We start from the raw sequence: 12959 nt of genomic DNA, 5'->3' as shown, positions 1-12959 counted from the left end.
AAAGACACTCAGGAAGATGTAAAATACTCTACATAATTCAGCAAATAAACTGATTCATTTTATTAATAAGTTATAACTATTATTATTAATGTGTGTATGATACTGTGGGGGGGGGCATCAGTATTCTTGTGCCATGGAGTGCATGTGGAAGTTGTTAGGTCTCAAACCCCCACAAATGACTAACTTTGGTGCCTATTAAAATATCAAAGCAGATGCTGGCTGCCATGTTCTCCCAGCATCCCTCAGTGCCAACCTTTACAGGGTCATCCTGCTGCCAAAACCAGCCCCTACCCTGAACTCGCCAGTCCAGGGGTTGGGGGTGCCCTTCCCCCAGCTTCTCTTTCCTATATAATCCAGCCATTTTGACGATGTTGGTCCTTTTTTGGCCTTTTGGGCCTCTTATCCTCTTGGCTACTGCTCCTGGTTGCCCTCTCTCCCTCTCCTTACATGGTCAGACTCACTTAGCAGGTATATTCACTCTGGACCCTTCCAGATGCATCTGGCTATGTTCTCCCTCAAATTTACTGCGCTCATCCTTTTATCTACAATAAATGTTCTCTTCCACCATACCTAGGAGCAGTCATATCTTCCCTTTTTATTTTTTGTTTTCATTTAGATGTGAGGTGACAGTTTTAGGGATTTGGTTTCATCATGGGTTATGGGGATCTAACTCTGGTCGTCCAGCTTGTGGGTCAAGCACTTTTACTGGTGGAATCATCTTGCTAATCCTAATTATTTAGTTTTTAATGTATAACAAAGAAGGTGGGTGCCAGGCCTGAGGACAGACAAACAGATCTGCTTGAACTGTCTTCAAGAGCTGTGTCTCCTTCCCTGATAATACATAGCAGGGAAAGCCTCCCAGCTTCAGGGTCCATTTCCATAGTGCCTTCCATGAGCATTCAGTCTTCAGGGTCCATTTCCATAGTGCCTTCCATGAGCATTCAGTCTTCAGAGTCACACATGCATGCTGCTTGATTGTAATAATTAAAAATCTCAGCCATGTGCTCTTGTTGTTGTTTTTTTATTTTGTTTTGTTTTTTAAGTTCTGCCTCATTGCCTACAAATTTATATATGTAATTTGCAATAGATAAGCCTAGCCTCCCTGTGGACCACCAAAATACTAACAAAAGCTGGTCACAGAGTGCGTAAGCACTGATTCACATGTGACAGAATTTCACCATGAAAATCAGGATTTAATAATATTTTCAAAGGACTGGAGAAAAAAAGGCGCCATCTCTGGTTTTCTCAAATTTATCATCTTATTACACAACCTCAAGTCCTTACAGTACTGAGTACATACGAATGAAGGCATTTATCAGGCCTCTGCATCAGCCTCAGCCTTGCCTTAGAACCTCATCTTGGCTTTATTACATCCAGAAAAAAATCATTTTCTTCTGTACCATCTGACTAAACTGTACCAAATTGGAGAAAAGGTTTTAAAACATTAAATGTTCAAAGACCAAATCACTTGAAAGGAGAAGGGTTTCCTCAGTTGTGGCTCCTTTGTGAATGCTGTCTGTAAAGTCCTGGGTCACACCCTGACCACACCACTGAAGGCACCAAATCCTTTCAGTTAAGTATATGAAGTATTTAGACAAGAACAAAGTCATATAAACCACAAAATAATTCATTCTGGGCATGTCATACCTTGAGTTTTTACCTTAACTTATGTATTTTAAAGTTTTTAATGAGAACAGGAATGATTTATTAAGCAGGCATTTGCTTAATCAGTGCTTTAAGTCAGAAAGCACTTAAATACTGAGAGCATGATTTTTACCTGAGGTCCCTCAATTTACATCTTGACACATAAGGCAAAGAGAAATGCAAGTGGCATCTGCTAAGCTTTACTGATGGAAACTTAAAGAAATCCTGTGGGTAACATAACAACACTCAATTTTTCTTAGAGTTCTTCTCATGGAGACTTCCTGAAAAAGAAAATCTGGAAATAATTAGAAACTATTATAGTACCTAAAAAGGTTTACTTGAAAAACTCAGCCTGCTATTCATCTAAGAATGTAGTAACCAAGGAGAACTGAAGGAGGAAGTAAGTGCTGTGAGAGGGGTGGGGGCACCTCAGCCACAGCGCCGCAGAAATAAACAGTCTGATGCCACACTACCTACAACAACTGAAGAGCCTATGCAGGACACTGACCCTGGGCTCTTTTACCAAGTAAAACACAGGCTAACCAAGCACCTTATACAGTTTTTTATATTTCAAAATGAAAGAAAACATTTTGTTAAGAAGATGATAGTAACTATTTTTAACACAAGCCATAAGTGAAGAGTAAATAATTGATTCTTAAAATTTAAGATGTACATGGGAAAAAGTATCTAAATATTGTAAAAATTGTTCTGTGTTTTTGGACCAATAACCAAATTACAATGGAGAATGGTAATATCTTCTTGAAACTTAAACCATGTTTTTGAAGAAATGCAAAATTCCACTGGGGGTAAACTGAATGTCATGCCCCTTGGAGTTTAGAGGGTGCCATATGAACCGAATTATCCTTGACAAGTACCTTCAGACAACTGTAATGTGATCTCATGTGAATTTAGACCACATTTTGGACACAAACTATTGGCAAGAGTAATTTTTTTAGGCACTCAAAAAAGAAAGAAAATCAAATATCCTTAATAGCATGTAGTATTTAACAAAAATTCCCACCATGGAAATGAAAAGTAAAAACAGTAAAAACATCCAATGAGCTATAGTGAAGAGAAATTTAGGGCAGCCAAAGAAAAGCTCACTTTCTTTTCTTTTCAGTGTCCATTGCTTATTCTCTTTAACACAATTTGAGTTTCCAATGACTTGAGTAAATTTGAGGATAAATTTTATGCAAACAAACTACAAAATGTTATTTGCATTTAAAATCTATTCTGTCAAGAATTAAATGACAGCATGGCTCCTATTTTAAGGTATTTCTCCCTGGCAGGGGGGCATGTAAAGTATCCAGACAGTAAGGACCCACACTTTGAACTACTTCTGTCCGTCTCGCTCACTGCTGATGCGCATCCTGTGGTGACTGACAGTCAAACAAAGCAAAAGGAGCTCTGAGCTCTGAGGTTTTAAAGACTCATCATGACTGCCTGCCTTGGCAGGAAGACAGCCCACAGACTGGTGCTAATTCTACAGGGATCAGCTCCAATGGAAGAAATGCATTAAGATCTGCAGAAAGATCACACTTTGCAGAGAGCAGGGCCAAGCTGTCTGTGCAGCACTGTTAACTTTCTCCGTCTAAGGTCTGCCACTGCTGCAGTCATCTGCTAATTGGTAAAAATGATGAATTTTAGTATTGGAGAAAGATATATTATTTTAAGAACCCTTTGAAATTGTTTACCTTCCTCAGTACCCTCAAAACCAAAGTTTGAAAACATCTGTGGACCTGCAATGATCTGCAATGATGGATGATAAACTTAATTTCACACTAAAATTGTTAACTTACACAACTGCATTTGACGGAATGAGCATCACTCATTTGCTTTCTTAAAAATGCTTTGTAGAAAGTAACATTACAGATTAACACAAAACAACAAAACAATGGGAGTTATTTTTAATGTGTGGACCTTTCAAGTTACTTAGGTGAGGGATATTTAACCAATGGACCACTTGAAACATTTAAATTTTTCAGTGCTCAAACACTGAATTATTTTAAAAATTCAATTTGAAAATCAATCTAAGAGGCCTGTTTATCATGCTGTCCTGCTGACACACGGAGGAAAGTGCACCACAGAGAGAGCTTACATTTCCCACTCTTCCTTCCAATCAATATGTGAGGCAAAGTTTCATCTCTAGGGCCCCTAATGGCAGGAATTCCTGGAGCCAGCAAATGGTGATGTGAGACCTATGATTAGATGATGAGGCCATTAAAGACACCAGATCCTAATGCAACATTCCTCTTTATTTCTCTGAACTGCAGTGATAGTCAGAGCTAAGAAAGAAGGCATTCTAAACTCTGCCTTGCCACAAAAGCTGCTAAATATTTGGATTCTTATCAACCTAAAATGTCCACGGAGCTTCCATTTCCCCTGAACTCAGGACCTCGACACAGAGTACACTTTTCACACGCTCTGCAGATGAGCTCCTCTCAGGGTTGGCTCTATGGTTTCCTCTCAACTGTATTCCTGGCTTCCCATGAACACACTCCTGAAGAAAGTAAATGTGAACCTGGAAACTGTAGGTAAGCTTTTGCTGTTTGCTCTGGGATATATAAAGACCACTGAAGTCACACTTGGCTTATCTGGCTTGGCTGAGGCATTAGGCAAACCTCTGGCCAGTTACGGTCAGATGTGTTCACCCTTCTACTGGAGAGACCACAGGTAAGTCAGTAGGTAAGCGTTTGCTGTTTCTTTGGGACATTTAAAAACCACTGAAGTCACACTCAGCTTATCTGGCTTGGTAGTGGTGTTAGGCAGACCTCAAATCGGTTATGGTGAGGTGTGTTCACCCTTCTACTGAAAAGACCAGGGATAAATATAACGGCTATGTATTACAAACATGTATCTACTTCCTTTTCATTCTAATATTACAGAATATTTCATATTCATATGGTAACAGGGAGACTTCAAGTGACAGGGAAAGGAAAGGCCAATAAATTTCTATTTTAGTTATCCAAAAGATTAATATATGGTTTCTCTCAAGATTTAGATAGATCAAGCTTTCTTGTTTGTTTCTGTAGTTTAAAAAAACAATATTCAACCATTTACCTTTAATTCTTGTTAATAAAGACAATCACCACTCAGTAAACTTTCAGATTTATCAATCATAACAATTCTACACAAAACTGAAAAAGCAGCCTGCCAAAGATGACTCAACAATGCATTGTATGAGTTTAGTACTGATAAAAAAGGACCTTGAGTTTCTTGAGTTTCTACCACTTCTAATATGACAGAGGAGAAAACAATAGTAACTACCAGTTATGTTTTCAAATTACAATGTGGGCTGCAGTATTTTTAAAACATAGTGCATATAATAGCAAAAGACATTAAGAACATAGAACAAAGTCAGGCACAGACAGAACAGAACAACGGGAGGTGAGGGAGGAGAGAGCAGAGAGAGAGGAGAGTAGTGCAGTTTTTACATAGGATGACCACTAGGCTCTCAAGCACCTCAACGCAAGCTATCTTCTGCATTCTCCGCAGCGAGAGATAAAACTTAAAATATGATTAATGCTTTACATGCATAAGAAATTCTCATGTAGGGTAATTTTACCAAGTGAATGAAACTCTTACCTGAGAGCAAAGCAGCATGACCAGCTCCACCACAGACGTGCTGGACTTCATGCACACAAGGCCTGCACAGGGAGAGGTCAGCAAAGGTCAAACCACATGACAGGCACAGAATTACCTGACTTTATGTTTCAGTTCTTATTAGGTCATGATATTTTAAAATGTTTAGGTTAAGGTAAGAGCTGGTTAGAGCTGCTTCATCCAAAGGCATTGCCGGATGTTTCCTGGAGCAGAGAACAAATATGGAAGAGCTGCTGGCATTTTCTACTTGGAAGACCAAAATTAAACAAGGTACACATAGTTCATTCACTAAAACTTATTAAATAATCCAAATTCATAGAACAGGTACCACAAAGAATGAAAAAATGAACGCAATGAGTATGTGATCCCAAGGATCACTGACTCAGTGTCTGATGGCGCCTGTGTTACGTTCCTTACATGAGCAAATCATGCGAGTCACATTATACTCTACTGCCACTCCTGGTTTACACGTAACACATTCTGTAAACAGCTGGGTTATTAATTATTCAACTCTCCTAAATAAAGGATGATTTGTAAGATGTTATACATAGTAAGAAAGTAGATCATAATTGCTAATTTCTAAAAGTACAATAATATGGATATGTAAATTTGACTTAACAATAATCTCTGTATGAGCATATTAATTATAGTGGTTGCTACCTTATTAAAATAATGATCTCTGATGAGCATATTTGGTACAATGGCTGCTACTTTAAAATAAATGTCCAAGTGATGGGCTTATTTTTTTTTTAAAGAAAAAGTTTGATGAATAAATTTTGAAAAAATTTTTCTTAATTACAAATGCAATCAGAAAAGGACCTTTTAAATAAATTTTATTATTAATATGTAAGTGATGTGGGGGGCATGGACATAACATGCATGGGAGTCAAAAGGACAGCTGTGTGGATTCTGAGGTTGGAACTCAGGTCTCTAGGCCTGTGGGGCAAAGGTCCTTACCTCCTGAGCCCACCTGTTGGCCCAGTAAATAATCTTACAGAAAAAGATGCTTTGGTCTTCCATTAAAGTGTTAACAAATGTAAAGCGGAAGCAACAGTTTTATTTTCTTGTTTTCAGCCAGCAGCCTCAAGTGTCTTGTAGACACGAGCATGTCCATTTATTGCAGGGGGTGGATAAATACCCTTTAGTGGCCATTCTCCTAAAGACTGTCCATGTCATACAGACAAAACAAGCTGCAAAGAAGTCACTGGTGCTCCTTATTTTCAGATCCTGAGCAGACAGTTAATGAGATGAGAGACTGCCATGAAAAACTTGTTTAAGAGAAGTGTGGTGTGACTGGTCAGAAATTCTCATGCTCAGGAACTAGAGTCAGAAAATTAATAAAACATTTGCTGCTTGTTGGCTGACCAAGCATTTGGATTCTGACAAAGAAAACCTTAAGGACATGGCCATAGATAGGATCATAATTAAGATGTGGGCATATTAACACAGACAATACCACTCTGCTAAAAGAATTGTCCATCTTTATTCTGTATTAATTCTGAATACATAATACTAAATTAAAACTTAGAAATAATAGAATTATTACTAATTTTAAACAAACTCTTAAATAAGTCACATTCATAACTCCTAGAAACATTATCAATGCATCATAAAAAAAATATAAAAGCTTACATCATTAATGTATTTTTCCCAAAGGATAGCAAGATGGTGCTTGCAAACACATCCCTTCTCATGTCTGTTTAAGAAGATGAACTCAGGTTCATAGAACCTCACTCTTTACCAGTGTGTGTTGTCTAGCAAGTTCTGGTCAGAAGAACCTATTCTCAAAAGATAAGCCAGGAAGTAAAAACAGATCTGACATTGATGATGAGAGCATAAGCTATGGAAATCCTGGAAACTAATTAGAATTATAGCTTGCTGTGAATTACTCCTAAGGGTTAGAAGGAGTACGAATGAGACATGCAGTGTGATGCCTGTGATAATGAGATGCACGCATAAAATAAAATAATATTTTATTCTTATAAACATCACCGTATTTGCAAATTTAAAAAGCAATAAAATTCAGTCTATGGAAATTTAATCATAAGCTCAAGTAAGTAAAATTTACCTAGTGATGCTGTAAATTACTGTTAACTGTTTAGACAATGGCAAAGGGTGTACTCATATGCAGGTCTCTGTGCACTGAATCCATCCTATCTGTATCTGACAAGAAATCTGTAACTGGGTCAATGCATTTGATACCATCTCTAGGAGTAAAGTGTGAGCACTTCACAGTGATAAGTAAGATTTTACTAATGACAGTTCAGCACACATTCCAGGCTGTAATTCAAATACCTTATACTATTAACCTTTTGAACCAGTTATCATTATAGTATTTGATAGACTAATAAAATGAAAATATTTGGTGATGATACCAATGTGTTTCACCTAGGAAGTGGTAGAACCAGGGTCTGAGATTACATGACTTAATGTAATGATCACTATATGTTTTCTACATAACAATCAAGCATCTATAGGATGGCAATATATCATAATAAAGGCCCTAGTGGTTGTGTGAGTAGAGTGACTTGGTCAGCTTCCTTGGTGAAGGTAACCTGTTTTGGTCTGATGTGCAGATGGGAAGCAATATATTATGCAACAAGGACAGCATGATCAAGGAACAAGGAAAAGTATCTCAATAGAGCTTTCTATCCTGGAGATGGATGAGGGTACTGGAAAGCAGAACTGGGAATCTAGGTTATTACAAATTACAAATGGTTTGGGAAGTTAAGATGAAGGGCTACAAGCATGATATTAAGTGAGGGAAATGGTTCCAAAGTCTATTAATGACATTCCCATTGTATAATGACAATCTGTGCCTTGTTAACTAAAACATAGCCTTCCTTGGAGTCATACATGTGAGGCAGAGGCAGGAAGTTCTCTGTGATTTCTATCAAGTTCCAGGTTAGCCAAGGTTACACGGTGAGTCCCTGGGTGGAAGGTGCGGGGCAGAAGTACAGAACAATCAACAAAATGTTCTTAACAGAAGATATGCATTTACTAGAATAAATATGCTGCCCACTAATACAAAGCCGACACTGCAAGTCATACTGGTTTTGCAGCAGCATAAAGCAAAGAGCTGGATGGAGACAATGAGTATCTGTGGCACGGGAGCAGAGGCTGGCAAGTAAAAGATGTTCTAATGGAAGAAGACTAACTGATGAGAGGCTGAGTATAATATGAACTCTACTGTTGAAGGATGACATCAGATAATGGGGAGCCAAGACACAGGCATATGTGTATATTGATAGATGGTCTAGATCCAGACAGCAAGCAAAACAGAATAAGAAAAAAACCAATTATCCCAATTTGCCAAATATTTGGGTACATATTTAATAGAAACTTTGAAAATATATTTGCTCTTGACTAAAACCAAACCAACTAAAACAATAAAATGAAAACCTATATCAAAGAATAGACCAGATTATAAACTATCCAAATGAGTATGAAGCTAGAAGCTTGACCTTGAGACAAACCTATATTTGTTTAATATGGGCACTACTCAAAGGCACAGTAACATTTCTTCTGAAGAGCAGTCAGATTCCATTGTGAATCTGGGGGTCTGACTAATGTCAAGTGACAGAGCCCTTTAGCTTTCAAATAGTGCACAACAGTCCAGTCTCTAAGGCTGTTCCCTCCTGGTGGGAAGTGAAGGGCAGTAGTCAATATACAGCCAGCAAAGGGACTCATCTTGGAAGCAATATCACATGGTCTTTCAAGATTGGCATTATTCTGAATCAGGAGACTTTGGCAAACATCTATGACAAAGAATCTCAACAAGTATTTAGAAATCACTAGTGGAGAGAAAAAAAACTTGGTAAGATATTGGGGGGGGGCGAGGTAACTGAAAGGACAAGAGCTCAATTCATGTGGAAAAGCATATGCTGAGCACTGTGTCCAATGTCCTCAAGAGCATCATTTTAATAAGACTGTGGAGGGTAGTGCAGGTACTGTTATCAGATAACTGATGTGATCCAGAGGACCATGGAGGGAGCCACAGGACAGCAAGGTCAGCAGCCTGGTGTGGGAACATCTGAAGGAGTGTCATTTGTCTGGTTAGTGCTGACCCGATATTGGCAAAAGATGAGGGGGAGGGAACAAATGTCTGAGATACCAAAAAACAACAATCAAACCTGAACAATGGAACTGGGATGTAATATTGTAGGGCAATGGTTCTCAACCTTCTTGATACTGTGACCCTTTAATACACTTCCTCATATGGTGACCTTCAAACATAAAAATACTTTTGTTGCTACTTCATAACTGCTACAGTTATGAAATGTAAAGCAAATATCTGATATACAGGATATTGGAAATGTGACCCCCAAAGGAGTTGTGGATGACAGGTTGAGAACATCATTGTAATGTGTGAAGAGTAGCAGACAGCGCACACTGTGCTTCTTGTGTCTTAGTCTGAAGGGTTCACCTGTGTAGTTCTCATGCTGGACCACGAGCACCACAGAGAGTGAAGGAGGTAGAACTTCAAGATGAAGCAAAGCCTACACATCATTCTGCCACAATAACTATTTCCTGCATTTTTCACTACTTTTTTTACTTTTGTATTTGAAAGGTACTATTTATTTCTTCTAACACTAGCAGGGTCCTTTCTATAAAAATTACTTCCAGTTTAAAAAATACCAGAGTAAGTAATTGATATGGATTCTCAAATTTAAAAACATGAAAATAAGACTCCAAGAATAATATTACAGCATTACTGGCAAACCAATGATGAATTAGAATTCCATTATTACTATGAATAAGGCTAACATGTGCAGACATAGTATGAGCTAACATGTCATTAGACATTTCAAAATATCTTTTTTTTTTTCTGGCAGTTTGATGGCATCAATGTAATATGACCTAATGTGACTATAACAATATTAAATACATTTAAAATGCTAACTTTGATTCAACCAATTTTAGTTTTAATTAAAATAATAAAAAATATGCTATTTACAATCCTCATTCACCTTAGTTCATTCATGTTCTGCAGGTGTACCAACTTGAGTAACTCAAGTGTTTCACCAGCTAGCCTAGGCCTTCCTGAAGAGGCTATGAAGTAAACTTAAATAGAACTATTAGTTTTCTTATATGTCTGAACTATAAAATGTTTCCAGCTTTAAAATCCTGAATATGGGATTTCAAAAGTTTATTTAAATTTTTTATGTGACTTACATTCTTAATGTCCATAAGTAATGGTATTCATTTACATGAAATATGTTAAAACATTCACAGAAAAATAAATAAATATTAATAAAGCAAGTAAGGTACACTTCCCCATGGAAATCTCATTAGGCCAGAAGAAGTTAAAGCCCATTTCTAAATGAGAATGGTTGAGTGAGAACCAACCTGTACATCTAGAATGGCTGTGTTGGTCAGAAACAAAAGTATCAGTAAGGTTAATGTTATAGCAAACACATAATCATTCTGACTGATGTACTGACATAATTTTTTTAATTTCTTGTCATTCTATTGATATGTCCTAGAAACCTTATTCAGATTATGTGTGTATGTGTATATATGTGTGTGTGTTGCTAGATAACACATCTTTGGTAACAGGTGCACTGCCCCAAGTTGACTTTCACTACTTACACGTTAAACACTACAGATTTGTGGCATCTCATCAAAAATACAATATTTGAAAAATAATTTGGTAATTTTTGATGGACAGTACTACTTTTCATGTGCTTTTCACTTCTGTTCACAGACATAATTGATTTATACATTTTAAAAATGGGTTGTAAAGTCTAAATTACTCAATATTAACATGTAGGGGAAGACTGTGCTTGGAAATATTCTCAGTTAAGTCATTTACTTCTGAATCTAAACAAATGTTAGTGACCTTACATTGAGGAAGGGATTGTAACATATGGAAGCCAACGCAGTCTCTGGCTTGAAGAAGCTATCAGTTCAATTGCAGAGAAAAGGCATACACATATATGTTGATGAAATAATCTACAGTACACTACAAACAGAGTTACAACCAAACACTATCTCAAAAATCACAAACCATGTATTTCTGAGGTTTCTGTGAGAAACTATTCTCCATAAGATGAGATGCAAACTTGTTTTTTTTTTTTTTTTTTAAATGGTGAATGACTGGAATGTCCTGCCCTTTTCTTGACCTCTTGACTTAGTTAAACTGCAATGAGGGAGGCTGAAATAAGGGAAATAACAGACATGTTCACTGTCACAAATCATCTGCTCTTTATAGTGCTTTCTGGGCTAAACTTGATTACAACGCCAATTGTCAGCTCTACGCCAGTCCCTGTGAAACATGCTTATCTTCTCCCTGAGCATCTTCAGATTTGAAAATCCTTAATCCAGTGCAAACACTGCTAGCTATGTTGTTTCAAGTTCAGTACTATACAAAAAAGCTGGGCCAATAATCATCAAAACTTATCCATGTATTTTACCTACACATGTAATTAAATGAAATATCAATAACCAAGAAAAAAGAAATACACCAGTTATGTAATATAACATAAATAGCTACATAAGCAAATAGTTTAAATAAAAATTTTTAGAATGCCTTTATATTAAAATGTTATATATTTTTAAATGACATAATTCTTTTAGCTATAGCATGTAAAAATGAACAATATAAAATTTCCAAACTACTTATATTCTAGGTCTCACTAATTTTAAAACTCAAATAAATATATTTAAGTTCTGAAATATAAATAAGTTCAAAGTTTCTCTAACAGTCATTATGAACCCTTAGGGTCTTTATGTTCATATAACAAGTAAGTTTTTTCCAAATACATTAATAAACCATGATGAATGTGAATGCCGGGTATCACTTTCTTTTCTTCATAAAGCTTTCATAAAGTTAAAGATAAAGGCTAAGAATTACTAAATGGAAACTTCTTGCTAATCTTTGTGATGAAAGAATAAAGGAAAAGCTTTCCATTTAAGGAGGCTCAGGTGGAAGAGGCTAGTCAAGTGAACTCAGTCACTTTCAGGAGTCTCTCAGCCCTGTCCAACTAGTACAGACCTGAACTGTGGACACAGTCTGAGAAAATAAACCAGACCTTCATAAACTGGGAGCTCAGAGCAGTGAGTTCTCAGACTTTACCCAGACTAAGCTTCTTTGATAAATGTAACATTAAAGCAAAAATAGTAAAGGTGTGCAATGAGTCTGCTTTTATTCAATATTAGCAACAAAATGTTGTCTTGCAGATTAAGTTACATAACATTATAAATAGTCTTAAATGTCCCAGAAATTATGAGTTCATATTCTATTTAAAGAAACAAGTTATTGACATGATATGACATAAAGTGTAAACAAAATGTAAATCATATTGTTATTAATTTAATTATGAATTAAATTATTTTGTATAATTGTGGTCTGTGAGATGAATCCGCAGGAAAAGGCATAAACCTGATAAACTGAGCTTCATCCTTGGAACTCAAATAAAAGTATAAGGGAAGAACCAACTTCATAAAGGTATCATCCTACCTCCCACATGTGCTCCACGGCAGCACATACCCACACATCATTATACATACACAATAGCAACGAGCAAAACTGTAAAAATTACCCTGTCTAACCAAAATACCCTGTGTCCAATTCAAATCTAGTTATAATTCAGAGTAAGATTTTAGAGTTAATTTATATTTTAAACCAGTGGCCCAATCAATAATCATTCATAGAATTTTATATACAAGTGTCCATGTGGACATGGCATAAAATATTAGAACATATCAAC

General features: G+C 36.6%; 1 protein-coding gene across 2 annotated transcripts in view; it reads right to left on the bottom strand.

The window, feature by feature from the left end:
• The window catches only part of Nbea (neurobeachin), a 487335-nt gene that overhangs the window by 250849 nt on the left and 223527 nt on the right, over nucleotides 1-12959 (bottom strand). For both annotated transcript variants that reach the window (XM_057757235.1, XM_057757236.1), the window contains exon 34: nucleotides 5230-5291. In XM_057757235.1, coding sequence (XP_057613218.1) covers nucleotides 5230-5291 — 62 coding nt within the window. The remainder of the gene's footprint in view (nucleotides 1-5229; nucleotides 5292-12959) is intronic.

This window comes from Chionomys nivalis, chromosome 24 (genome assembly GCF_950005125.1).
Source record: "Chionomys nivalis chromosome 24, mChiNiv1.1, whole genome shotgun sequence".
Lineage (NCBI taxonomy): Eukaryota > Metazoa > Chordata > Mammalia > Rodentia > Cricetidae > Chionomys > Chionomys nivalis.
This window is presented reverse-complemented; position numbering and strand designations above follow the sequence as displayed.